This window comes from Crocodylus porosus, unplaced genomic scaffold (assembly GCF_001723895.1).
Source record: "Crocodylus porosus isolate Cpor-Errol unplaced genomic scaffold, CroPor_comp1, whole genome shotgun sequence".
In the NCBI taxonomy this organism is placed as follows: domain Eukaryota; kingdom Metazoa; phylum Chordata; order Crocodylia; family Crocodylidae; genus Crocodylus; species Crocodylus porosus.
The window spans coordinates 20,490,440-20,514,914 of record NW_017728906.1 but is presented as its reverse complement, the minus strand read 5'-3'; the positions used below and the strand labels follow the sequence as shown (position 1 = coordinate 20,514,914).

Here is a 24,475-nt window from a genome sequence, read left to right as displayed (position 1 = left end):
GGGACAGCAGGGCAGACCCTAGGAAGAGAGGCTATGGGACCTTAACCTGTTCAGCCTTCACAAGAGAAGGCTGAGGAGGGATCTAGTGGTTGCCTATAAACTCACTAGGGGGGACTAACAGGGTTTGGGAGAGACCTTGTTTCCCCTAGTGCCCCCCCCCCAGGGGAACAAGGAATAACGGCCACAAGTTGTTAGACAGTAGGTTTAGACTAGACATCTGAAGGCACTACTTCACAGTCAGGGTGGCTAGGATCTGGAACCAACTTCCAAGGGAAGTGGTGATGGCTCCTACCCTGGGGGTCTTTAAGAGGAGACTTGATGTCTAACTGGCTGGGGTCATTTGAACCCGGTTTTCACTCCTGTCTAGGGCAGGGGGTCGGACCTGATGATCTACAAGTTCCCTTCTGACCCTACATCTATGAATCTATGAATGGTAGCAAACTTCTCCTGCTTCCTGAGGCCCTGCAATGGGGCCCTGCCACCACCAGGGGGAGCTTTAGGTGTTAGCCCTGGAGCTGCTAGCCCCTGGCTGGGGCTAGGACACTGCACCCTGCCCCTGGGGGTCTGCTTGTTGCTGAGATGGAGACAATGTCCCCCTACCCCAGTAGCAGGGAGGTCCTGGCTCTCAATCCCCGATCCAGGGCACAGGACTTGGAAAGAGCTGCAGGGGAGAGGCAGTTCCCAGTCCCCTATCCCATCCATCAGTGGGGCAACTAGCATCTAGCTTGCTGCCCCACCAGCAGATTGGGTCAGGGGTGGAACCTAACTCAACCCTGCAGCTCTTTCCAAGCCCCATGCCCCTATTACCTAATTGGGGCACAGGTCTGAGACCTGCCCCTGATCAGGACAGTACCCAGCCCCTGCTCCATGATCATGGGGCAGAAGCTGGGCAAGCTGTCCCCTGTTCAGGTCCATAAGCATGAAGCTGAGTGGGGAAAAGGCTCTGGAGCTTGTTGCCTACCCAGGTGTGTGAGTGCAACGCTGGGTGGGGAACAGGTTGGGAGCTTTTTCCCCACTGAGCTCCATGAGCACAGATCTGGGTGGAGAACAGACTGGGGAGCCTGTTCCCCACTCTGCTCCCCACCCAGTTCTGCACTCATGGAGCTAAGCAGGGAACGGGCTCCCTAGCCTGTTCCTCACCCAGCTCCATACTCACAGAGCTGAGTGGAGAACAAGCTCCCCAGCCTTTTCCCCACCCAGCTTCACGATCATGGCCCTGGGTGGGGAACGGGCTCCCCAGCCTGTTGTGCTAGGGAGATGAGCATCTCTTACTGTCAGCCCCACAACACCAGAGCCGGTACTGGGACATAAGGATGTCTCAGTGTCCCAATCCCTGATCACAATCTTAGGGCAAAAGGCTTGGATCTCCTTCCTGTCAGGACAGATGAACATAGTCCCTGCCCAGGCTGTGGTGCTAGAGCCCACCCTGGCAGCAGGCAGCTCCCAGCACAGGGAGCAATCTCCCACCCCATTATGGCTGGCTGACCAGGAGCAGATTTGCTTCCAGTCAGGTGTCTACACGAGAGCTACTGTGCCATTACTAACCACAAGTACACTTGCTATTTGTAATTGCAGGTTAGTTAGGTTTACTGTGATTAGTTAAGTGCTTAGTTAAGTTTACTGTGAAGTAAGCACGTGGGTGTGTAAATGCATATGCTTACTGCATAGTAAACTACACACCTTCACAGTAAAGCATCTTGTGTAGACATGCCCAGTAAAGAGGTGAACTGAATAAACCTAGTTTCTAAAAAAGTGATTCTTCAATGTTTATACATGTAATGCCTCCAACTATCTACATGCTTCAGTCACCATTTCCTACTTACACTTGCTTTAAATGACATTTAGTTGGTGTGTTGACGCAAGATGTTTACTGTGGAGTTGCCTTCTTAGCTCTGCAGTAAATGTCTTGGCATCTACACATGCAACCATATTAGGCCACAGGAAACTAATAAACTCCACAGCAAGTTACTACTTACAAAATACAAGTACTATCCTGATGCAGTTTTTCATGCACAGCAATACATGTGTAGACACTGATCCGGCTGGCTGGGACATTCAGTGCAGGGGCTGCCTGCTGGCTAGCCTGACACTGGAGTACCCTTGGGCCCCACTGGAGTCCCTCTGCAGCACACTGTGTTGAGTTGGAGCAGCCCTGGGCTCACAGGAATACCTCCAGGGCACTCTGCCAGACTGGGCTGCTCTGACCCAGATCAATGTCTTATGGACCTGGCCACACATGTAAACATGGAGCTCAGGAGCAAGAAACTCCAGTGCTATAAACACCAGAGTTTATTGCAGCAAATTAACTGCGTATGAAGATGCACCCAAATTAAGTTTTTTAGTTCTAATCATTTAAGTCTAGGTTAAGTCCTAGACCTTAAATGCTGAAGGGTGCTAATGAGAGAGGAACAGCAGAAAGGACCCTGGTCGTACCCAGTTCACTCTCCCCTTCAGCATCCACTCTCTGCCACTATGTGACACAGGATACTAGGAAAGACACACCTACTGCCTGATCCATTAATAGCAATTTCTATGTTCTTATGTTCTTTGGTTTTTTCTCAGTATAGAAACCTCAAAAAAATATTAACTCTGGAAACATCATCAGCACTTTCAAAGTAGTATCTATGTATACTTTTGCAGACATGCATATTTGTATACAGTATTTTAACCGTTGGCCTGCGTGCTCCTGCAATTCTACTCTTTTAAAGTCTTCTAAATAATGGCTGAAATCTTGGTCCCATTAATATCAACAAGAGCTTGTCCACTGATTGAAGTGGATCCAAACTTTCAATCAACTTACAGCACAAGTATGTTATACCCTGTAAGAAGTGATTGACCTTTTTTCTGACTAAAGTACATCCATTGTTTTAAAGCACATCTCTTTGCTAATATTTTCACCATCTTAATGGTTTAGCTCTCTTACTCAATTCTAAAACCAAAAGGGAAATGACTTATGCAGCATTATGTCATCTATCCAAACTTATCCAAAACAAAGTTGTCAATATTTCTTTTTACCTTTCTCTCCTTTAGCCTGCTGTCCAGCCCAGGTCCCCATTTCCCTTTGTTTCTAAGCTACTACCAAGAAAATGCACTTTGTTACTGCAAAGCTGTAAAGACATGCAACTGAATGTTTATTTATCCCTCTTGGCAAGATTCCCTACAGCTGTATATAAATGGGAATCTGCATTACAATGCCATTTCAGTTCCTTCTCTGCGTGAGAAAGAAACCATGATATTAATAGTACTGTTTCAGACAATGCCAGGCAAATATGACACAAATTAATTCACTTGAACTTACCGTCTCAGCAACATTAATTTACACCTCTAAAAACAAACACTCATCTTAGCACAAGACAATATCTGAATCAAGTTTATTTCTAGACTTGATATCAGATATCCTCCTCCTCCCTTTTTCTTCCTGTTTGTTTTTAGAAACAAAGCAGATAACACAAAATAATTCTGGCAGGTGGGATAATGGAAGAGTGCGAGTTAGCTGGCACTGTATGTAATAACCATAAACCAAGGACAGACTTAGGGGCTCTTTCTCTACAACAAGTACTGATTTGAAACTATCAAAAAGCACAGGTGGTGTTGCCAGCCTAGGACAGTCGCCTTTGTTCTGGGTGTGTCTTTGTTCTCACAGGTGGGAGAAGAGTGCTTTGAAAGTGCAACAACAAAAAGTGCCACATTAAAGAACACCTGAAATTCCTACCACACAAATACACTGCACCAACATGCAGCTCAAGTTTAGGATATGTTTCACAGAGCAACAATACTATTTTGATCTTCTGTTTTTCTATATTTGGCAGGACTTATCACTGTAGAGTGAAAAAGAAATAAACAAATATTTTTAAAGTAAAACTGGAAGGGATTTCATGTTTAGCAATAGATAAGTACAGATTCTACAGATTTCTGTTAATAATTATCCATCTCATAGTTATGGGCTAGAAGGGACCTTACAGATGATCAGGTTCAGCCCCCTGCACTCGGGCAGGAAAGACCGCTGGGATCAGACAACCCCAGCAAGATGGAAAATTTGAAAAGATAAGGTCTTCATTATATACCATTGCAATTCTCTAGGACTAAATAGCTAAGCTTTGTTTTTCCCTTAAAAGGAAAACAAAAACAACAAGCAATTTAGATGTCAAAAAAGAATGGCAATTTTGAAAGGAGGGTGCTGGGTTTTAATGCTTTCGGTGATTACAATATTCATTCATCTCAGCAGATGATTAAGGTTTAATAGTATACATCTTCTGTCTTGTTTTACATAAGCTTAAGGATAGTAATTCACATGATACTCAGATCTTTATAAAATGTAAAGTTTCAGATGTTTCCCAGCCCATATGGATAGATGTCTTGTATCACTGTGTTGGCAGCGTATATATTTCTGAACCCTGTATTAATCTGTATTTGTGCAGCTATTTAGGCACAATGGATTATTGTTTTACCTCTCATAAATTAGAAGAATAAGTTTTCCAATATCATAACAGTGGTTCTCATCTTTTTAAAGTCATTGCACCGCTCAGACTTGAGGAGCCTCTCCATAATTTCTGTGAATTGAGTAGCACCCCATTTAAAAAATAATTCATCACAGGGCTTACTGCCTTGCAAAGTGAACTGGCAGTGGGGATAGGGGACAGGAGCAGCTAAGCAGGGAGAGCCTGAGCCTGCTTCTCTCCTTCTGAAGCTTGAAACTGCCTTTATCTGCTCAATTCCTCTCACTTCAAATACTCTTCAAAGGATTTTGTGGCACCTGGGTACCCCAGCGTCCTGGTAGTGAAAAACTGTTTTAGAAGCTGCTTTTTCCATACTTTGGAATAACTGGTGCATTATAGTTGTCAATCTACACACACTAATGTGTATGAAAACTCCTTTAATGAGAAAACAGCATAAGTGAAGAGAGTGTTATCTTCCTAAAAAAAAATGACTGTATTCCAAAAGCCTCATTATCCTTCCTATCTGCTTCATAACTCTACTGTGGGAGGTACAGCAGAGACGTTTGAAAGGATTTTTTTTTCAAAAAGTAAATAGATTTACCTATGCTATTTACTGACAGCTCATCTTTACCACTAAAGAACAACTTAGTTTAGAAGTCTACTGTATAGACCCAAGACAATAAAAGTAATCAAGAAAAAGAAAGACTATGTGACAGTAGAAAATGTAATGACTTTTATTTTCATGAGCTACAGTTTGCAACAAACTCTCAACCTAAATGTGGGGATGGAGTTGGTTGATCAGAATCATTCCTCACAAATAGAAATGCTCAATCCCCCTTCTCCTCCCCTCCTGTCCCAAGAGACAGCATAAATCTGAAGTTATACAGGATCCATTTCCAGCTATGTGCAAATGAGGTTTGCCTCCTGGGGCATGCAGAGTAGGAAGCAGAAGGGGAGAGAATAAAGAATGGCAGAAGGTCAGCATGCTCACCACACTAATAACTCGTATATCAGTTTGGTTTGCCCTGGTATATTGTAAATGGAAAGATAGTTAAGGGGAAAGGAGAGAGATTTGCAAAGAACTGTGTTTTCCCCCGTCTTTCTCTCTCTAACACTTACTGTAATTCTTTCATCTCTGTCATCCAGAGGGGATCCATCTTTTTTCCAGGAAATTGTGGGTTCTGGATGGCCTCTTGGGGGCTGGCATTCCATCACAGCAGGCTCACCCACTGCTACCATTACATCTGAAGGGTTTTGTCTGAAGTCATCTCGTAGTACTAGAAGAGTAAAATGAAAACAACAGTAGTAACACTTTAGTGCACACATGGGACAGCAAAACACTGTGGCCACACTGGCCACTTTAATGAGATATTACTTTGTTAAAAAGGGAAGTGAATATTTAAACTGAATGATCATTTTGGCTGCAAGGATAATCTCTGCTCATTTTCACATTGTAGCAGGCAGAATTGCCTGGAGCTGATTTGTCTGTTACAACTATTTATGTCTGGGACATGGTGGGGGGATTGAGACTTCTCTCTCGTCTATGGAGTCTGCTGTCTTTTGTAACCTGTTTGAGCCTGAGTCTGGGAGATTGATGCAGTATGTTTGCTGATTTCACCAATAGTTGCATGGTTTGGGGACATCAGCTTTGTGCTCATCACCTTTGGCAATACCCAAAACACAGGCTCAAGACCAGAAAGCTATTCTTAAACCCCGTGCCAAAAAAGCAGCATTAAGTCTAATCTAAATTTAAATATTTTCCATAGATTCATAGATTGTAGAGTCGAAAGGGACCAACATGGATCATTGGGTCCGACCCCCTACCCAGCAAGAAAGAGGACCAAGGTCAGATGACCTCAGCCAAGTGACTATCGAGCCTCCTCTTGAAGACCTCCAAGTTAGGTGATAGTACCACCTCTCCTGGAAGCCCCTGGCCAATCTTACTGTAACATTTCTTCCTACTCTCCACTAGTTTGCACCCATTATTCCTAGTTATTCCCTGGGGCGCTCTGGTAAATAGCGCATCACCAATTCCCTGTTGTCCTCCTTTGATAAATTTACAGGTGGCTATAGTCTATAAATTTATAGACTCTCCTCAGCCGTCACTTGTGAAAGCTGAAGAGATCCAGGTTCACCTTTCAGGAAGGTGAACCTATATTGGTAGTTCTTCCCCTTAATGTGAGCCCTGTATTAGATGAACTTTTCTTTAAAATGAGTTTCAGTGAAAACAGTTTCAGCAAGTCAGTCTTATGGCAAAGTATATTAAAGCAGAAGAACTCTGTGGTACAGATAAATATGGATCAACTCAAAGTGCAATTTCACGGATTTCATGGAAATCATTAAATTTGTGTGATGTCCACAAAATCTGGGGGGAGGGACAGATAGGGAATTTACTAGAAATACAATGCTGGCTCTCCAGGGGCAATCCTCCCACCTGCAGGGGGGACAAAGTAGGGCAGGCAAGCGGCCCCTTGCCACTGACTGGCTGAGGGAGCTGCCTATCACATGACCACACCCCTCTCCACCAATCAGCAGTAAGAAGCAGGGCTGCATGATGGATAGCCCTGTCAACAAATCAACGGCAAGGGGCAGGACCATCATGATAAGCCCATGAAAATGGCGGCCAGCCCTGCAATCTGCCAACAAATCAGTCACCTGCCTCCTTGATCAGTAGGTAGACCCCTTCTGATAGAGCACATGGAAGTGTCAGTGAGTTGATCTGGCACTAGTTCTATTCTGACATGATAAAAAATTTATTTGGAGTATCACTAATACAGTGCCAAGAGTCATATCACTTATATATGACCCATATAAAATACAGATATTTAAAAGGAGACATTGTAAAAACACACATACACAAATCAAGTAACACCTTAAGTGCTTTTCAAATCCGGAAGACCTAATAAATTTAAGATGAAAACCTATCAGATAGCACCTTGGATATCTTTTAACACCTTTGAAACAAAAAGAGAAGTTCAATACCTCATAAAAGCAAATTACTTGAGTAATTTCTACACTTGTTAGGCTTAGATCATCTTTACAAGGGAAGTAACTTGTCTGTAAACTGAGAGCTTTCACAAATTAACCAATGCATAATAAAATGCCTTAGGAAGACATCAAAGGTCCAGGCCAAAGATACATCAAAATATTTTTTTCCCATTTAGTATGAATTATTTTGACTCTATAGTTACATAATGAAAAGCTAACAAAATGTAAGCCATTAAAGATTACTCTGCAGATAGTGGTCATGTAATTATTTTTGCAGCTGTAAAGTAGATACATACTCCAGTTTTGCCTCAGGCCCCGGCATAAAGTTATAAATTCTAAGATTTCTTCTCCTGCTGAAAAAGCAATTTTTCTTCCGTATCTTTTATAGTCAAAGCTCACTGTAAATTGAGAATATGTTTCCTTTTGAAGATATAATAGCAGTATACTTCATAATCCAGTACAGTATATGCTTTCAGTTACCAAAGGGTCAAATTTCACCGCATGCATCTCATTTTGTGAGCAGAAAATCAACTGGAATAGAAATAGCTAAAATAAAACCAGGACGCGACTTTTAGAAGTTAATTTGTATAATCTTGATTAAACAAAATACCCATATTTAAGAAACACTAGTGGCAACTTTTATTAATACTGTACTCAAACATTTTGTAGAATGTAGCAAATGATGGCCACAATCCCATGCTCCTTGCCCAGGAGAGCAACTCACTTTAACCTCACTGGCTTGTATGAGGCTCTCTACTCACTGAATTTAATCAGAGACAGGAACAGCTTTGATAAGTCTACAATGAAGTCAGCCATATACAACAATTTACCATTTTATTTTTTCCCCTCCGTGAAACAATTATATTTCCCACAGAGAATTTCCTGATGGCATAAGAAATAGAAAAGGAATCTGGAGTCACTTGTGGTAAACTTCTATTGCCAACTAACATGATAAAAACAGTTGCTGAGGTCCTGAACAAAAGTTTCAAATCTGAAAGTCTGTTCTCTATGCTTTACGCTGAAGAAGGATGTGTGCCACCTTACAGGATGAAATGGCATATAGGTGAAGTTAGGTTTAAGACAAAGAAAGGTTCAGTTACCAGTCGGGATGCCTACAGCCCACACCAGTGAAGGAAAAGCGTAACTGCTTCACTGTCTGTAGACAACCATCTCAAATAACTAACATAGCAATGATCTTTTACCAAGTCAGAATAGCAAAACTGTACTGTCCTTCCAGTGCTGGCCAATTTTTTTTGCCTATCAAAGAGTGCTGACATCGCTTTTATCCAAATTGCTAGAGCAAGCAGCCTTTATTAAGTGGTTTAGTATCCTATGCTACAATAAACACTCATCTTCATATGGTGCATATTAGAATGTATCTGGCTTAGAACTTGACTTTCTTGGGGGAGCTACATGCTGTAACTGGGGAGGGCCAGATCCATCCTGCCATGGGATTTAATCTGGCCCAGAGCTGGCAGCAATTCATTGGCAGGGGAGGCAGTTGGGTTGCAAGTGGCAGCCTACTTCAGACCAAGCTGCGTTATTCCAGCCCACTGCTTCTAAAAGATTTCCATCCCCTCCATTACAATACTTGTGCACATACATGGGGGGGGAGGGGGGCGTTACGGGTATCTATGTTGTGAACTTTTAACAGACAGTGACAAAATCACATCACACACATGTGCCCTTTCAGTAATTCAGTGTTACTCACTTGTGGGGCAAAGGAAGGAGAAATTATGATAATTTACTGCAAGGAAAACATTAGTAAGACATTTCTGTACCACTCCTGGCCTATCATTCCAACCTCACGTTATCCACTTAGCCAGCAGCCTTCTCAAACTGCTAGACAATCCTAGGAGCATAGAGACTGAACAAGGCAAGGGCGTGGCCAGGATAGTTTGGGGTCAGGGGATGGCCATGATAGCTTGAATGACTTAGGATCTTCCAGTCAACTATCTCGGACACTTACTTTGGGGAACACAGACGTGTTAGTTGAGGTATATATGAGTCCTCTTGAAAATTAAATATTTCACTTCCTTCACAGTGAACTTAATAAAAAAAGTTTCCTTTCATTGTACCAAAATCCATGATTTGACTTAAATTATGACAGTATAAATCATATTCAGGTTCAAAATTAACATGTTTTGCTCTGGATTACTTAGGGATCATATGGGAGTCTGACATGAAGAGGTTGTCTTCGCTAAAATAACTGGTCAGTTGTTAACACTCCTTTTGAAAAGAAACAGATCTCCACTAACAAGCGCATTGGCTTAGATCAAATAAAAATATATGTTCTAACAGCAAGCTAAACTCCATGTTCAAACAATCCAGTGTAAAAGATCCATTGCACTGCTTTATGTCAATGAACTTTTTGAAAGGCTACTATACCATTAATTTGATTTTTTTTAAATAGCCTATTCCCATTTTTTAATTCTTGAAAGATTACAACCAAGAAATCACTGTTTCTTTGTTTTTGCCTACGCAGCTACAACAAATCTGCACTTTTCCAAAAGCAGTTTCCTTATAGATCTTAACTTAACTGATAAAATACAACAAAAAGTAAAAATACAGCAAATTATGGGAAAACAAATTCTACAAAACAAGATTAAGGAAAAATCCAGTGCATCTTGGAATACAAATACATCTGTGAGGCACACAACCAGATAACAACTTTGACTTAGCAGGCAGTCAGTGGTGAATCATTTTTGGTAAATAGCCCGCTGTCACCTTGTCCCTCTGCATCTTTGTTTTCAAACGTTTTTATATCTTAACTGGTCCTGGAAAGTTTTAAATTCATAGGTTGGTTATAAGCCATCCACAGTGAGTGATCAATATATTATCTTTGTTTCTCCATTTTCAAAACTACCAGCATTAGACCTCTCTCTTTTCCAATTTTCCCATTAGTTAGCATCAATAACCCTTTCCTCTGCCTATCTACCAAACACTAAGCTCTTGTTGAACCACAACACTTAGTATTTTTAAGATATGAACATATCATATAATGTCTGTCTTAAGCTCGAACTGTTCACACCAGACGCTGCACATCAGTAGCAAAGGTGAAGATCTCAGTTCAGCCACACAGACAAACTTTAAACATTGTTTTTAGTGGGATGGCATATGCAATCCAAGTATGCACACAAGCCTAAATATCTTGCTGAATAAAGGTACAAAAAACCCAAGAAATTATTTCTGGGGCTTCATGTGTCATGATGGCCAGGTATAGACATTACATATGAACCGGTTTAAGTGATCGGAAACTGATCCGAACCCATAACCTTACAGAAGTTTAATGCACATAGACCAGTCTAAAAATGAGAGAACCTCATCTAAGAGAGACCTGGTTCAATGCCCACCCCCCACCGGAAAAATGTGTATATCAGGGATTGGGAACCCCTGGCATGCATACGAGGCCATTTTGCTTGGCACATTACCACTAGCCTGGGCTCTGGGCAGCCACTGCCAGCCACAGAGACCATCCCCTCCACCATTGTCAGCCCAGAGGTGCATGTTCAGCTGCCACCATCAACAAAGATCAGGCCCCTTGTGGCTCCCCCACAATCTGCCCCGGCACGTCATGTTCTGGCATGGGTCAGGGTTGGGGCATACAAAGACAGCCATATTCAATTTGGATTCATCCTGATTCAGGGGATAGTGATTCAACTTGTTGATTCGGATCACTGTCCCAATTTGATTCGGCTGAATCTGAAGATTAGATGTTGATTCAGAGAATCAGCGATTTGGCCAGACAGCTTTAAATGTTTTCTCTACATACCTCAAGGTACCAGACATCGCTTGTGAATGCTGAGATGGTGGGGTGAATGAAGTGTCCCATAGGAGTATGGGGGGGGTGGGCGCATGCTCAGCAGCAAGTACTTCTGGGTCCATGGTTGAGCACACGGGAGACCTCCCATGTGCCCTCCCGGCTTGGTGATTGGCTGCAGGGGGACCACAGGTACACCCCCAGATCCAGAAGACACCAGTCGCCAAGTCAGGGGGTAGGGGGAGGGTCTCCTGCATGCTTTGTGGAGGACCCAGAAGCAGACCGGAAATGCTCTGGTCCACTTCTGGGTCTGCTGCCATGCACACTGGGGACCCTCCGCACTCCCGTAGGATGCCCCATCTGCCTCACCATTTCAGTGTTCATGAGCCACCTGGTAACTTGAGGTATGTAAAAAACATCTAAAGCTGTATCCATGTCTAAATCATCAAATCTCTCCAACTCGATTCAGAGGATTCCGATTCCATTTGGAGAGATTAAAGGGTCTCCTGATTCAATTCGGATTCAGAGTTTCAGCCACTGAATTGGGCCGAATCTCTACCAGATCAAATCACTGACCAAAACTTTGCACAGCCCTAGTTTCTGGCACCTCAGCTAAAAGACACTGCCAACCCCTTGTGTATATTGTTCACTACCAGTCTAACATAGGCCTCTAACAGAAAACCATGTAGCTTAGATTGATTCTGCCTCTGGTTTTTTGAATGTCTGTACCTAGTCTATAAATAAGGTCACACTCAAAAATTCCAAACGGTCTGAATTACAAGACTATTAATTTGAATGTCATTACCTTTGAAATATTATTTTTCCTGGCAAACACGGCTCTAGACATTAAAATCCTAAGAACAGGAGGTAAACTTTGCCTAGTTGGTTAAAACTGCACTGACTCAAATTTTGATATTCAGAAATCCAGGGAATGTCATATTTTGAAATTCTTTGGGTAGATGTGATATATTTTATTAGATCAACTGTGTGGCTGGAAAAAACATTCTTTGCAAGCTTTCGGGTGCAATCGCCCTTCTTCAGGCATAGGGAGTCTCTGTTGTTCATTAAATCAAATCACAAAGGCAGTTACCCTTCAGTAACACAGTTAAAAGAAAAAAAAAAATTAGGCACCTTGGAAAACCTCTGAAAGTAGGGCAGGGTAAAAATAAAAGTCTTGAAATATTTGGGCCATCCAAGTGCCCCAAAATTTTAAAAAGGGTTTATCAGTGAAATTTCACAGAAAATAAAATACTAAAACATGTAAGAACTGATCTCTTTCTTTCCCATATGACAATATACACTTGGAGTTACTTTACTGGCATTCATTGTATTATACAACAATGCAAAGATTTCATAGACATTAGGGATGGAAGGGACCTCAAAGATCATCAAGTCCAGCCCCCCGCCCCAGGGGCAGAAAGTCAGCTACGGTCAAAGGACCCCAGCAAGATAAGCATTAAAATGTTTCTTTAAAGTGTCCAGAGTAGGTGCTTGCACCATCTCTGGGGGGAGTCTATTTCAGGCCGTAGGGGCTCAGACAGTAGTTTTTCCTTATGTCCAGCTTAAAATGGTCTTGGAGGAGTTTGTGATTGTTGGACCTTGTCACCCCTTGGGCTGCTCTGTTGAACAGGCATCCCCTCAGATCCTTATGCACACACCTTATGTACGTGTAGGCTGCCACCAATCACCCCTGAGCCTGTGCTTCTCCAGGCTGAAGAGTCCCATAGCTCTCAGCCTCTCTTCATAAGGCCTGTTTGTTTGCCCTGTGATCATGCACATGGCTCTCCTCTGGACTTCAGATTGTATTAATTAGCACCTGTTCATCTACTTTTAGATGAACCAGGAATCTCAAAATTGGGAGGAACTCAGGCTTGCCTCCTGCTCAAGAAGAAACATCTGTAAATCAACAGAAGTTCAGTGCACATAAACCATTTTCAAAATGGATAAAACTGGTTTAAGATAAACCTGGATGGATATCAGACTTAACTGATTTAGGTTAAATAGGCTTATTGAACTTCTGTCCCAGATTCCCTCCAGATTCACATTAATTCACAGTCACCTAGCATCTTAGGATGCTTTGCACCTACCCCACAAATCTCCCTTCTCAGTGCAGGCAGGCTAGCTTTGGCCCAAGTTGTCCACTGCAGTCAAGCAGGGAGGCATCCTCTAGCACGACCTAGCTCCTGGCCTGAACCACTGCAAACATGTAGCTGCATTTCCGGAATCAAAAGTGAATGTCTGTGCACTTGCTTATCAGTTTAATCTATACAGATTAGACTAATCTGTGAATACTGAATCAGTTCAGCCTTGGGCTTTTTGACTGTCTGTACATAGCCTAAAACACCAGACAAGATCCTAGTGGTCCCAAGGCAGCACTACACTGGAGGACAATCTGTAACACTTGGTAATCAGTTTCAAAGATGAGTTTACCTAGGTTGATATACATCTGCACCACAAATAGAGTTAAAAACATTTCTCACCTAAGCTTTCAGTAACTGGATGCCCCTATGCCTGTGTCAACCTGACTAAAAGCCCCTCTATTATCAAATGTTTAATGAAGTAGCTTAGATACTTGGATGACAAAACTTCTCTACATTTCAAAATGAATGTTGGAAAAAAGGACATCAGAACTGGATAGAATATCATCATTGCATTCCCTAATGTTGCATACCAAGGTCATATAACTAGATACCTACTCAAAGCAAGCAAGGCGGCGGCCCATTTTCCAGGCAAATCACAGGGCTGGCCACATTTTCATGGTGCCCTCCACACTCCTTTGATTGGCCAAGGGCTCCTGGTGGCCCCGCCCCTCACTGCTGATTGGCTCAAGGAGCTCTGTCATACAGTACCACTGCTCATCACTAACTGTCTAAGAGGGCAGTCCATCATGCAGCTCCGTCCCTCACCACTGATTGGTGGAGGGGGAGGGCCACATGACAGGCAGCCCTCAGCCAATCAGGTGCGAGGGGTGTAGGCAGCAGCCATCTTGCCTGCTCCCCTTTGTGCTGGAAGACCCCTTTCTCCTTTCCTCCTCCCCCACAGCAGGCTGTGTTGGCCATGAGGACTGCTGGCTCCCGTTGGGGAGCCGGCATTTTATTTTCAGTAAGTTTTTTTCCTCCTGTGGACTGGGTGGACATTGCACAGTTGTGCAATTTCTGTGAAATCATGAATTGAGTAGCTGTCTATGTATAACTGCTATTACTGCTTGTTGTTACTATTTACTTAGTAGATAAAGTTTGGGCAATTTTTTAGGAAAAATTCACATCGATTTGGGTTTATAAAATCTCTGTCCACAACAGAAATTTCTCTTGATTATAGATCAGTTTGGTATTTTTTTAAACCAATATTTAAAGCAGACATATATAACAATTTGAGCATTAATTTCTATGTTTGTGAGAAAGAATTCAAAGTGAACTGATTGAATAAAACTGCCTTCTTCAATCTAAAACTTCATCCCTTCGTTAAACTCAGCACTGAATATCCTGAAACAATAAGTTAGTTTGAAAATAAATTGTCTAGATGTGTTTGGTATTCAGGCATATTAATTGTATTAATAAGAATTTAGTGGTAATATCCTCATGTTGAATCTCTACAGCTAGGAGCAAAATCTGACAAAGATCACCACAGATACTCATTTTGAATTTAAAAACTGTCCTAATAAAAGTTAAAACAGATAAAAGCAAAAGGCTCCATATTCTTTTTCTCTATCTTGCCACCCATATGACCAACCAACTCATATTAAAAAACTGGTTTGTAAACACATTACCCATAATGTCATCCTAGAAGAAACTCTAGGGTGATAAACTTTAAAAGAGTTTTAAATGGCCTCTTATTTCCTTTCTATTTTGATGTTGATTTAACTTATGAGTTATCTTCTATAACTATGTACTTTCCCTCCTCTAGCCTTCTATGTAACCTTTATTTTTAAACTTTAAATTATACCATGTTTAAGGTTCTTGTAGGCATTATAATATATACACAGTAAGATCACTTATTTTTTCAAATGCTAGTAGCTTTTGAAGTCCTGAAACCTCAAACCTTGTGCTCTATACACAGTATCATTTTTTTTTTTATTTGGTGGAAGAAGTAGCATTATAGTTCTAACTGCTACTCACTTGAGAACACATCTGAAACAAAATTACTAGGTAAAAATATCAACACTCTTTATACTACAGATGCACTACCAGTAAGTCTGTGGTATAACTTACCTCGTAAAGGTCAGTTAACTGTTTGCTAAATCAAAGCATCAGAATCTGCTGGTTTTCTTGGAATTGTGCAAATACCCACTCATTTCAGGTTCTGTCATTAGCAATGTATGCTAGGAGCAAACCACAGTACTCTACTACAGTATCTAGTAGAAACACAGCATTTATAAACCAAAGATTTTCAAAAAGGGACTGAAGATTTTAATTGCTTCATTTCTGAAATTCCAAACCTGAAGAATCTTAAAGAAGCATGGCTTTCAATGCCCAGTTACTGTGCAGGTTTTGAAAATCAAAATACTGTAATGTGACTTAGATTCAAGCACCCAAACACTGAGACAGTCATACACGCTAGTATTAGAATCATTAGCTATTTATTTATTAGTATCAGTATCCTTCATAGATTGTTTTTAGTTTCTACTAGAAGGTCACTATTTACCCTTAATAAAACTTCTCTTTGTTTTAAGACAGGGTAAAATGCATGGATTTTTGATAATACTTGAATTTTTAAGTGGGGACCATGATCATTGTTCACAATGCAAGCAGAAAACACTTCAGTTAACACAATGTAAGGACAAAACTTCCATGAATATTACTAATAGAAGTAATTTCATTTGGATTTGAAAGTGTCCTGGGGTGAAGGGAAAGAATAGAAACTAACTTAAGCATTATTCTTACTATGCCCTAAACTAGTGAGGGCTGTCCTTTTTGGCAGGATGGTCCTATGCCCTCCCTGACCACCACTCTAAACCCTTCTCCTTGACCAATATGTTGGTCTGCTTGCTGCTCCCAGCCCTGTGATCCCTGCCTGATCTGTTGCTCCTTCTGCTCCCTGCCCTGTGCTCCTCTGTTCAAGCTGCTGCACAGCTTTCTTACCCCTGCCATATACTGTGTTGCCCATTCCCTCCCTATCTGCTACATGACAAACACAAAAGGCTGCCTGTGCCACTTATGGGTTGTGTGATGCAGGTTGGCCACTCCTGTCTTAAATTAAAAGGGAAGGAAGAGTTCAGCTTGCTGATTTACCTAAAACATGGCTTGTCTCCATTACAGTAGGACCATAAGGTTTGGCACTGTGGCACGTGGCCTGTTAATGTCTATGGTGGAGACGCAACAAGTACTTTGTTGTACATTACATATGCAGATATCTTTAAAGAGCACTGGAACATGCAAGTTATCTAGAGAGACAAGGTTGTTAAAGTAAGTCTTAGAAACTCATGTCATCTAGCACATGAATGCTAAAGCGATATACAGATATTAAAATGTTACATTTGTAGGTTGTCTTGCCATATTTACAACTCGATGGAAAAATTTGAACCCCACAATTAAGAAGAAACCAAAGGATACTTTTGTAAGAAACCTTATGAGAAAGCTACAGGTGATGCTGACCAAACACACTAGTATCCAGTCACAAACAGGTCAATATGGTCTTATATATCCATTGAACACTAAGGCCCAGGGATGAACAAACAGGATGGAAGCCATTCCAATATATCTTTCAATGAAGGAAAAGGTATTTTTTAACCACCTGGCTCCTAGAAGATCATCTAGGAGTCAATTACATGACAAAGTTTGAGAAATCATTTAAAGAAGCAAGTTTAGCTCTTATAAGAAGTATAGCTGAAATGATGACAAGGACATTTAACAACAGTGGGAATCATAATTAAACCCTAAACTGTATGCAATACCTAAAGGCAAAGGACAGGGAAACCTCCTTGCCTAGGGACAGACATTCAGAAAGCTGGAGCCTGAATTGATTCAGTCTTTGCAGGTAAGTCTAACCTGTCTAGATTGAATTAGTTTGTAACTGTACAGACATTCCCTCTGGACTGAGGAAATGTAGGCACACGTCTGCAGTGCCTCAGGCTAGAAGATTGGGGGTGCTAAAGCAGCCCTCCCTTCCCTTCTATAGTACTGAGCTAAGCAGGGGATGTGGCTAGGCCCTTGGAAGGACCTCTGAGTTAGGGAGGAATTTAAACCCCCACACTGGTCTGAATGGTCCCAGGCTTTTCGCCATTTGTTGCTCAAAGGGGTGGGAGTGTTACCAGCCCCCAGCCCCAGACAAGTACTCTGAGGAAAAGGGAGGGGGATGCATGCATCTGTTGATGATACTGAGATTTACAATCTCCCTCTTCCTGGTTTTTCATAATGTCTGCAAACCTGGCAACTGAGGGAGCCAGCAGGGAGCTGACAACACAGTATTTATCAACCCATCAACAAAACAAAAGTCTCTCTCATTAGTTCAGTCTCTTCTTAGACAGCTTTTTCCACAACAGGAACAGAGGAACATTACCAGCTGACCTGTTGATTAGTTCCAAAATGTTCTAAAAAGCCACTGTTCTGTCTGCCTGCCCCAGTGAAATTGGACACACACACACACCTCTCCGCATTAGTTAGCATACCACATGCCTAGGTCCATGGGGCTGTGGTCTATGCTGTGGGAGATGGAAGTAGTGGGGAGACCCCTCCTTGAGCAGTGAGAGGCAGGGGAGGAGAGGGGGGAGCAAGGGAGCCAGGCAGACCCTGCTGTGCCTGCAGTCTGACAGAGTTCTGGCTAGGGAGCACTGGGGTGGAGCCAGCTCTGCTCTCTGGAGAAGACAGCACATCCCATCCTAGCCCATCAAGAGCTGCAAACAGATCTGGGATGCTGGGGGACTGTTTAGTTTAAACCAGGAAAGGGGTCTGGGGCACACATTCCATAAATTGGGTTGACCCAAATCAGTTAAGTCTGATACTACATTAAACCAGGTTCATCTTAAACAGTTTCGAAACTGGCTTACATGCACTGAACTCCTGTTCTGTTACAGGTTTAAACCAGTTTCCGACCACTTAAACCAGCTTATGTGTAATAACCCTATTACACCCCTATTTGATCAATCCTAGCTCAGGTTTCTCAAAACTATAGAATATACAAGTAGAACCTGATTGACTGCATCCAAAATGTAATTCCTTCAAAATCCTGCAGATTCCACATGTTATGACTTAGCAGAGGCTAAACTGTCTTTAATTTAGAATTTGTCACTACAAAGAGCATACTGCTAAATGCAAATGCAAAAACAAGAGTTTTCCTTTACTTTGGTTTAATTGTTGATACTTTCTTTCTTTTTGCAAAATTACCTGTTTACTTGCTCATCAATGAAGTTTTTTTTCCTCAGAGTTCTTGTACAATTTGAATTTCATCATATTAAAAAGACAGTTTCTAGTATGATTCTAAAGGGACACAGTGACTAGAAGGCACACTGTACTTGCCTGGAAGATGTGGATTGTATTATGGTGGTTGAAATAGATTGCAATTGTTAGGGCCCCCAAACTGGACCCTAGGCATAAACCACAAAAGGAAGTAGTGCATCTTTAAGCTTGAAAATTCCTGTCAATTCTCCTCTTTAAGAAAGAACAAAAGTTGAGATTCCTCAGGCAAATAAAGAAGTCAGGATTTCTGTTTCCAAGCCCAAAGATTTGGGAGAATTCTTCTTTCTTCATCTGCACTGTATGTCAGCTAGGCCCCTCTGCTCCTCTCTGCCTCACTGTAGGATCTGTGACAACCACTGTTAGCTGCTTTGGGTGTGCATCAAAATAACAGATGTGAAATAAAAAAAAAGAGCTGCAAATCATTGAGGGAAACTGCTTAACTTATTGCAGACATAGTGTTGCCCCTTTCAATTTAATGTATATGGAGCTGGTTGAGATAACTAAGGTTTCAAAAAGGACTAACAGGGAATGAGGACAGTGAAGAGATATGCTAATCACAATAGTACTGACTTCCTCCCCTACTAGAAAACACAAAGGAAAGGGCTACTCTGTGTGAAAAAAAAGATGAGTGGATGAAGGCCCACGAACGCAAATACAAACACAAGCTGTATTTTGCATTAAGAATTTGTGGGCGGTGGGAAGGAAAGGCTAGAATCAGTGGTGCTGGAAGAAAAGGGGCAGTAAGGATTACCTAGGCATTCTCAAGTATAAGTCAATATTTTGAAATAAGTTACTCTAAAATTAATGTTCCAAATAATAGGTCTACTTAACAACTGTTTATGTCATTAGAGAACCTTTTATCCAGAATGCCAAAAGTACATTACAGAAATCTTTTTAGATTAAACCAGCCAACGAACCCACCCCATATGAAGAGCACCTCAGAATCACAAAGTTAAGCACTCGTTAACCCGGAATTAACAGAATTGTGCCACCAATACTAATTTTGCCAGTGGGCATTATGATACAGTACAGGGAAGCCCCTACCTCAGGCACTGAATACACTTATTTAGCTCGTCATTGTGCACTTTAATCACATATTTCCTTCCGGTCAACATGTGCATTTCATTGGCTTATGACTCGACCACATCAACCATTTTTGCTACAATGCTCAAAGTACTTTTCCTGAAAGAGGCTATTCCCATGACAATTTTTCATGTTATAATTTCATCTTAAAAGCTTTTTAAAAAACCCACAGTTTTCATTCTTTTTTTTTAATAAAGGAGAAAATACATTTCCATTATTATGGTCAAACAGCAGCTGTCCAGAATATCAATCAAAAGATGGAGGCTTCAGAAAATGTTAAGTATACATAGGTTCAATGAAGGGTTCAAAACAACTAAAATCAATGATAGAGACAGGATTAGAGCCAAGGGCTCCTTGACTTTTAGCACTATGGTCAGACCACAGTCAAAACGTTGCTGAACCACTACTTCTTTCTCTGGTTGAAAATGTAGGAAAACTTCTACAGAAGACTAATAACCCCAACATTTTTTTCCTTCATGGTTTTGAACTATTTTAGAAGATGAAATCATATTAGTTAGAAAGCAGACTTTTAGCGTCCCATAAAACTAAATGGTCCCATTCTATAAATGCATTTTCATTCTGACAGTAGTATTCTTGCATTTCTGTAATTTCTAAATTTTAAAGTACACTGTTAATAAGTAGACAAAGACAAAGTTCTCAGTGAAAACAAATTACAGTAACTTACTAACAAGACTTTGATATCATATGTAGAATATATTTTCAACTTCATTTTTTGTTTTGTTTTGTTTTTAAATGTGGATTTTAGGGGGGGAAATTGTCTACGGCTTTTTTGGTTGGTTTAGAAAAGAACAGTAAATTTACAGAAACGTAGAATAGTTACCCTATTCAATGCAAAACTCTTGGTACTACAGACTGCTAAATAGCCAGTGCTAAACTGAGTGTACTGAGAATATGACAAACAATTAAGCAATAGCTAAAATAACAATGGTGGATTAATTGTCCAAGATTTGAAAATCTAAGGCCAGGTATATTTTTGTTTACAGTAAGAGCTCTTAACTTAAATCTAATAATCTAGTGGTTTTACATATACTAAGAATAAACCAAGTACAAATTTAATGATAATATCACAAACTACTATAAGCAAGAAAAAAAAAAAAAATCAAGCAAAAGCCAAACTTTACCAAACTCACAATTGAGAATTGTGAATTGAGAATTGTAAGTTGCTCAGATTTATATACTAAGACAATAAATTAGTAATGGAGAGTTCTCTATTTGGACTCTGGCCTCCCTCCCTCTAAGATGCACAGAGGCAATCTTCCCATTGATTGATATATTTGGATTTAACTCACGACAAATACAGCTGAGCAGAAATGTTGTCTGTTAGCAAAGGACTCCTTACTCCTGGATGGGAGGAGTGCATTAAGTTTTGAATTATCCCATGTAGTAAAACAGCAGCCAGCAGCATGATTCTGAATTAACAAGGAAACACAGGGCCATGTTCAGCATGAAAATAAACATGCACAAAGACTGCCAGATTTCATTACTGAAGATTTTAATTTTGATTAACTACTTCTTTTTGTACTGGGTCATCTGCCTTATTTTCAGTCATGTACTTTCATTAATATTTTAATAACTACAAAAAATTAAGTTGTGTAACTTCAGTGTTGCAGCTAAGGATAACATCTTTAATAACACTCACAAGAGAAAGAAAATCTAGATTGCATTGTTGTTCAAGTTTAATAATGCCATAAGCCACAATGGGCTGGCATGCATCTTCTTGCCAGCAGCACAATATACTATGTCTGTAGATGCTCACTAATGCATTAAAGAATGAGTGTATAGTCTTCAGGTCTTATGTACTCCACTTGAATAGGGAATCTGTAAATGTACCCTAGACAAACTAAGTTGATATAACAGAAATGGCAGTTGTGGTCCTGAGAAGCTGTGGATTTGTGGGTTAGGCAGAGTCGTCAGTTTGAGCTGTGCTTAAAGACTAGGGACAGACATTCAAAAAGCCTGAGCCTAAACTGATTCAATCTTTGCAGGCTAGTCTAACTGGCTAGGCTGAACTGGTTTGCAAGTGTACAGACATTCCCCTCTGGACTGAGAAAATGTAGGCACATACCTGCAGCGGCTCAGGCTAAAAGCTTCAGGGGGAGTGGGGGAAAGGGACTAAAGCAGCCCTCCCTTCCCTTCTATAGGACTGAGCTAAGGAGGGGTGTGGCTAGGCCCTAGCAAGATTAGGGAGTGGCTCTTCCTTGCTACTCCTGACCAACAAGGGAGCCAGCAGGGAGTTGATAACACAACATTTAGCACCCCATCAAGAAAGTAAAAACCTCTTTTATTTAAGCTCTCCTTAAACACCTTTTTCTAAGGAAGATAATGGAGGGACATTACCAGCTAACCTGTTGATTAACTACAAAAAGCCCTAAGTAGACACTGTCCTGTCTGCCTTTGTCTGGTCTGCCTTACACAGACACCTCTCAGCATTAGCTAGCATACCACATGCTGGCTATGGTCTGTGCTGAGCGAGAGGGGAGGGGAGAATCCCTGCTTGAGCAGCAAGTGGGCAGGGGGTAGGGGGAACCCACGTAGACCCTGCTGTGCCTGCAAGTCCCTGCCAGAGCCCCAGCTAGGGAGCAGAGGGGCAAGGTCAGCCCTGTTCTGGAGCAGAGTGCCCAAGCATCTGGGATTCTAGGAGAATCTGGTTTAATCTAAACCAGGAATGGGTCTTGGACAGCCATTGTGTAAACCAGTTCGACTCAAATCAACTTAAGTCTGATACTATGTTTAACCAGATTTATCTTAAACTGGTTTCAGACATTTTCAAAAAGTGTTTAAGTTCACTGAACATCTGTCCTGTTACAAGTTTAGAGTAGTTTCTGATCACTTAAACCAGTTTATGTGTAATGTCAGTCCCTAGCCAAAGTCATCCCAGGAACTGCAAAACAATCTGACAGTAAAACAAAATGCCTCCCATCCATTATACATAACTTGACACACTGAAAATTCATGTGTTCGGAGATAATTAGGGTTAGAAAAAACAATGCTATTACAATTATAACTATATTTGTCAATTCTAATCCCAGTGCTGGTGATGTGTATACTGGTAAAAACACTGTGACACTGAAAATGACTGTGTGCATGGAGGTGACACTGAGGGATCTTCATCCCACCTACCTGAAGTCATTTTTTACACAGAGGTTCAGTTATATTTATAGCTACTTACATCATCAAGTGGGCCAATGAGTCTAAGGAGCCTGGAAGCATGGGTGCAGCAACTCATGCAATGTGGGTGGCTGCTCCATGCTGCCAACAGAGCACTTCTTTATCATATAAATGTGGAAAGGGAATCATCCATGCTTTTATCATTTCCACAAATACTAATCCCAGGTTCATTCAGAGCAATTCAAATTGGCACAGGAGTTCTCAGTAAGTAAATCATCTTAGTGTGGATACATGAAAATAGAGATAAGCAGCATGGGTGGATTTCTTGTTGGCTTCTATGTAGAAGATACGGTGTTGGTGTTGACCTAAAGCTCTAAATGAGTTTGGTAAACCCCCAAGCAGTATGCAACCCACCTGTTTATGAGACCACATCTTCATTCTTTGCAAGACCTCCTGTCCCTCCCCCGAATTCCCTATTAAATTTTACCTTGGTTGCAATTTGCAGAGCTTCATGCTGCCTTTCCTTTTAAATAGAAAAAAAGAAGTGGTGTGCTCCCCAAAAGGGCCCCTGAGCTCTGGAATCCACTTCTTGCCAATTTCAAGGAGCTTAAATTTGTTAACTTTCCTAGTTCATATTTTCTGGTAGAGTTTTTAAAGGATAAATATGGGAAAGGCAGACAGGACACGGCATAAAAAATAAGTGATACTAATTTGTTATTTGAAAGGTTACGGCTGATATCTTTAGCCATGAACTCTGATTTTAAGTATATTAGCAGGGCAATCAGAGCACTGGATGGGCTGTCTCATGTTTAAAATCACAGCATAGAGCATATGAAACATAGAGAATGTTTTGAGTATTCATACTACACAGTGGATAGAAGATAAATTTATCCAGCACTACATAGCACTGTACAAGTGCTAAGTATTAGTAACAATGCACAACACAGTTTACCGCAGGTGAAAAAAATACTGAATAAATGCACAAAGGGACAGGGGAGGAGAGGGAGAGAGGGAAAGAGAAAAAAGAGCTCTTAACCTTCTCTATACATTTACTATGGCATAGAATCACCAACATTGTTGCACTTATATTTCTAATACATTACAATACTTTTGTGTGCCTTTGTGTGTGAGTATCATATCATTATCTTAGAAGTCAGAAAGCCAGATTACCTTAATAATGCTAACCTTCACCCTCCACTATGAAGTGCTTAAGATGGCTAACAGAACCACCTGGTTAAGTACAGACCTTAAAAAAGTCCAAGTCTGAACTGATTCAATCTTTGCAGTTTAGTCTAACCTGGCTAGGCTGAACTAGTTTGTAAACATAAAGACATCCCCTCTGGACTGATGAAATGCAGGCACTAGAAGCCCGAGGGCACTAGAGGAGCCCTCCCTTCCCTTCCACCATGCTGGTGGGGCATGGCCAGGCCCTGGCAGGACATTCTGATTAGAGACAGGTTCCCCCCCCACCCCTCGCTACTGCTGACCAGCTCAGCAGGAAGTTAACAACAGAGCATTTATTAGCCCATAAGTGGAAAAAAAAAAAAAAAAAGGCTCTCTCATTAGTTCAAGTTCTTCTTAAACAACTTTTCCAAGGAAGGAAGGAAGGGAGGGACATTACCAGCTGACATGTTAATTAGCTCCAAAATGCCCTAAGCAGACACTGTCGTGGCTGCCTTACACAGACA

General features: G+C 41.3%; 1 protein-coding gene across 4 annotated transcripts in view; it reads right to left on the bottom strand.

Moving 5' to 3' along the window:
• ROBO1 (roundabout guidance receptor 1) overlaps positions 1-24,475 on the bottom strand; it is a 1,129,598-nt gene that overhangs the window by 162,229 nt on the left and 942,894 nt on the right. For all 4 annotated transcript variants that reach the window (XM_019528741.1, XM_019528738.1, XM_019528739.1 and 1 more), the window contains one exon: positions 5,556-5,713. In XM_019528741.1, coding sequence (XP_019384286.1) covers positions 5,556-5,713 — 158 coding nt within the window. The remainder of the gene's footprint in view (positions 1-5,555; positions 5,714-24,475) is intronic.